The following is a 5,000-nucleotide window of genomic DNA, read 5'->3' as shown; positions in this document are numbered from 1 at the left end:
ATGAATTCTCCCATTCCTCTGTCGCCGCTGTCTTCCACGTTAACTACCGCCGCACGACTGCTTCTAATTGGGTAGAAGCGGCTGTGAGGCTGAGATGACCCGTCGGCGGTCAGCGCGCTGTAGAGCGGGCCGGGAACAAAGCCATAGTCAACGGCGGCCTCCCCTAGAACAAGAGTTACCCCTGGCTGGCCCCGAAAGAAGATAATAGCACATCTTCCGACCGGTCGTGTGTTGGATTCGTGTCATGGAGCCGGTCCAATTTACCCTGGATTGATAAGAGCCGGCCGGGGTATCTGAGGGGAGACAGCGGGCTGCTCTTCAGCCTGTTGTTGTCCATTTTCTCCTGCTTTTCGTCTTGCTTCCTGCTGAGATGAAAGGCAATAGCGTTCTCCCTCTGGTGATTTGAACAGAGGAAGAGACGTCCGGCGAAACCAGATATTTAGAGTGGGTTGGTAGATGCCATTTGTGAGATTTTGCCTCGAGATATCGCTGCTGCATACTTTTATGCATCGGCGACATCAATTAACGTTGATTATTAGGTGATTATTTGTTGGTTCTGTTCGACAACATAGTCGATGCACTTCGTTTTCAACTATCATGTTTTTAAGTTGTGTTTGTAATTCTTTTGGTGTGCTCCTGAATCGTAATGATATAGATGGGTCATAACAAACTCTACGGGTGTCTGTGTCTCCTTCAGATGTTCTCCTCAGGCCAAGTCAGTGCAACGAAAGTAGCCAAGCTGAAGGCCAGCTATCAGCTGCTACGAGACACCTTGAGAAGGTATGTTATACTCCTGGGAGAATAAAGCCTCTGGCCTCGAATAACTTTGTCAAGCCTGATACCAAACCGGTTATCTAACCCTGTGCTGAGAGTCATTGTCAGCATTTTATATTTGATCCATAGCAAATTTTAGGTTTGGCCAACTTGCTCAAGGGTGAGGGCAGGTTAACCATTGGGACACGGGGTAACGAACCCAGAACCATTGGGCTAGGAGTCAAACCCCAACCATTTTACCCCAAGTATGGAAGCACGTACCCGAGCAGGTTCTGGGGGTAGTGGTTTAGATTAGTTTTATCTTTGTTATACATGGTTGATTATTACTGATGAAGTTAAGACCAGAAACAGAAGAGCCCTGCAGTGCCTTCAATTCCTACTGCCTACGCCACCACACTATTAATAATGACGCTTAACAATGATGGGGTGATTACGTATTCTGGGGTTTGAGTAACGGAAAGGTACTTTACAAATACCGATGGGGCTGTGGGAGGGGTGGGGGGGTTACACAAGGAAACCCTGCACTAGACTATCGTTAATCTGCAGCAATAAGGAACCACTCAGTGGAAATGAATAGTACATAAAATAGTGCAATGAAGCGTGTGTACTGTTTGTGGAATTCAATGTCGCAAAACAGTGTTAGCATATATAGATATGTATTAACATTATAAATATTGTAAGATAAACGTAATGGCTGTAATATTAATAGGTGTACAAAGGTGTAGTTCATTTGTATCTACATTGTGTGGGACTTTATGTTTATTCATTATTTTTGTCTAATGTGCTTTATTCCTCAATGAGTTCATCCTAATTCAACTGAAACAGTTCAACAGATACTATACGACACTGAACGGACAGGTGAAGGCGGGGGGTAAGGGTAGAGAGAGGGACAACGAGAGAGAGGGATGATGGATGGAGGAGGTTACCGTTGTCTGTTGATTCAACTCCAAAAGAGTCAACACATCCACGAAGTCCAAAATAGCCCAACAGTCCGACTCTGTGACACCTCCACCTCCTCCTCTGCCTCCACCCCAGGGCCCTGGTGACGGAGGATCTGCTCCTCCAGGAGGCCCAGGGGTCCCGGGCCATGCTGAAGGAGCTGCGGGACCAGGAGGAGGAGGCGGAGGAGGAGCAGGTCGCCCCCTCGCCCCCCGCGGACGCCGAGGCCACCCGCCTGAGGCGGCAGCTCCTGCAGGCGCACAACGACGTGGAGCTGGCCAAGAACCTGGAGTGCACCCGCCGATACACCCTGCAGCGGTGAGCCGGAGAGTGTGTCTCTCTGTGTGTGCGTGTGTGAGTGTGAGTGTGAGTGTGAGTGTGAGTGTGTGTGTGTGTGTGTGTGTGTGCGTGATGGTTTTGTGCGTTTGTGTGTAGAGTGTCTGTTAAGAGTGCGCGTCTTTATGAGTGCGTCTTTATGTTTGAGTATTCATCCCTGCCTTTGTCTATTCACACACTCCTCTCGAACAAATGCATGTGGCAGACAAACACACACACACACACTTATAAACACAGGCACACTTGTCAAGACACACACACACATACTTGTGTACAGACACAGGCACACTCATAACACACGCACGCACACACTCACATACACATACACACGAAGATAAGAGCCATAAAGACACACACACATAAAGACGAACATACACATACACACAAAGACAGACACACCGCAAACGCTTAAAACCCACACATACAGATACACACACACACACTCATACACACTCCTTCTTCTGCACACAACTATATATTCAGACACGCAAATGCAAGCACAGTCTGAAACACACTCTCTGTGGGATTATTCAGAAGTGGGTTTGATTTATTTCGGGACGTGGATGTTGTGACAAGTGTCGAGAGAGTATTGGGGAGATGGACACAAATGCGCGCACACACACACACACACACACACACACACACACACACACACACACACACACACACACACACACTGTCAGTGGAAACACCAAATGAGCTGGATCTCTCCTTTGCGCCGCAGTCTGCCTTCCATAACCTATTTTCACCCAGACACACGTACGCAAACACACACAATTACCCCCACACATAGACCCATGGCCTTAAGCGCACACACCTAAACCTACAACGTGAGCAAACTGATGACAAAGGAAGATAAAACTAAATCCCTCTCGCAAAGCGGAATTTTTTTACCCCGAATAAAGAAAAAACAACCCAACTTAACAGGAAATAAGTTGGAAATAAGCTCTTTCTGAGTGTACACCTGCACACACACACACACACACACACACACACACACACACACACACACACACACACACACACACACACACACACACACACACACACACACACACACACACACACACATACACACACACACACACACACAACACACACACACCATTCCTGCTGTCCCACCGCGACCTGAAACGCAGATATAATCTGCTCAAAGAAGCTGCACAGCATCATTAGGGAGATAGGGGCTAGGAGGGAGCCAGGGAGGCAGAACAGCCATTTCTCTCTGCCTCTTTTTCCTCAGCATGGGACCCTCTGTGGCTCGCTTTCAATGGCTGCCAGTAGCCACTGATATCAGGCAAGGCAGAACAAACACTGTTGTGTTCGACTGGTGTGCTCACATGACACAAAGCGAGACAGACAAATAAAGGGATGTGAGCCGGTTTCGGTTTGATTGGAAGCACCGCCGGGGCCCGCTCAGAATTTGCCAACTCGGGAAGTGACGACTGCTTCTGAAAAATTAACCACATTTCTCTACATTTTTGCGATGTCTTTAATTAGCTCTACAATGAAAGGGAATGAGGGAAGGCCCGTCTGTTTGACGATGAGACTGAGGCGCGTTGTAACGTTTGGACGGGACCAGTCGAGACTTGGTAAGATCAGACCAGATAGAAAGAAAACTTTCTATTGCACGATATGCTTTTGAATTCATAATGCCTTTGAAATGCTTTGACTGAGGGTCAAAGTCAGAGCAGCTCCTCCCTTCCCCTCGGTTTGTAAACCTCATATTTGTATCATATTATAAGCGCGTATTTAATAAATGTAAAAGTGTGAGTCGGGATACCTCAATATCTTTATATCATATAGATTCTATATATCACCTAAATTCAATCAAAGGCATTGGCAACAATATTGAGATATTGCCGAGAGCTCTGGAACATACAGTATGTTGAGTCTTTCCAGTGGATTGGAGGTAACCTCATTTGTAGCGTTCGGGGGGTTCATAGGTTCAAATCCCTGTGCGCTTGGTTTGGTATACCGCAAGACTGTCACAAAACCAAACGCAATACTCCAAGAGTTTCCCCGTTTCTTTCCTTCTCTTACAACAGGATACGTTTAATATTTAAAGCACACGCATCGACTCTTTTCCTGTCCGTTCAAATTGCTGTCTCGAGACGGGGCAGGAATATAAAGTGGGGAGGGTACCACTGCTTGTATTCGTCACGGGTGTCTGATGTTCGCTCTGGTCGCATCGTTAAACGGCCGTGTAATGGCCCAAATTATACGTTGTCACCCGGACATCGGACCCGACACGTTGTTTGATTTCGGGATTCTGACTTTGGTTCTTTACGACCCTGGAAGTAGCGTTCTGAACACTGTTCAGGATGCTGTTCGTGTTCTTAAACCGATGCAAATCCGTTCTCACACAAGGGCATACTACTCATTCAAATAAAAAAAATACATTTGGTGGAAAAAAAGGGAGATATTCTAGTGGTTTGTGTGTTCCACTCCCAGTCTAACGGTTCTGGGTTTGATTCCCGATGTGTGTGGCCTACCTGTGGGCAGGCTCCAATACTCTAAAAATATATATGATTAACTTACAGAGAATATCGGGTTTCACATTTAGTCTTTGTGCAAGTACAGCCCGAAGCACACTGAGCTCACATTCTGCATCGTGTTCGTAGTGCGACCCAGAAAATTAAATACAACCATAATACAAAACATAAATTTGCCTCTTTCCAGAAACGCCCGTACACTTCGGGCTTAACTGTTGCCATGGCTGCCTGATGGACCTGCGTGTGTGTATATGTGTGTGTGTGTCCGTATGTGTGTGTGTAAGTGTGTGTGTGTGTGTGTGTGTGTGTGTGTGTGTGTGTGTGTGTGTGTGTGTGTGTGTGTGTGTGTGTGTGTGTGTGTGTGTGTGTGTGTGTGTGTGTGTGGGTCTGTACAGTGTCTGTGTGTGTGTGTGTACAGTGTGTGTGGTGAGTGCATATGTGTACGGCGTGTGTTTA

The 5,000-nt window shown here is 46.8% G+C and overlaps 1 protein-coding gene across 1 annotated transcript in view; it reads left to right on the top strand.

The window, feature by feature from the left end:
* The window catches only part of LOC132448049 (coiled-coil domain-containing protein 146-like), a 31,768-nt gene that overhangs the window by 19,409 nt on the left and 7,359 nt on the right, over positions 1 to 5,000 (top strand). Inside the window, exons 3-4 of the mRNA XM_060039110.1 lie at positions 698 to 780; positions 1,810 to 2,031. Coding sequence (XP_059895093.1) covers positions 698 to 780; positions 1,810 to 2,031 — 305 coding nt within the window. The remainder of the gene's footprint in view (positions 1 to 697; positions 781 to 1,809; positions 2,032 to 5,000) is intronic.

The sequence above is a fragment of the Gadus macrocephalus genome, chromosome 19, assembly GCF_031168955.1.
Source record: "Gadus macrocephalus chromosome 19, ASM3116895v1".
Classification (NCBI taxonomy): Eukaryota; Metazoa; Chordata; class Actinopteri; order Gadiformes; family Gadidae; genus Gadus; species Gadus macrocephalus.
This window is presented reverse-complemented; position numbering and strand designations above follow the sequence as displayed.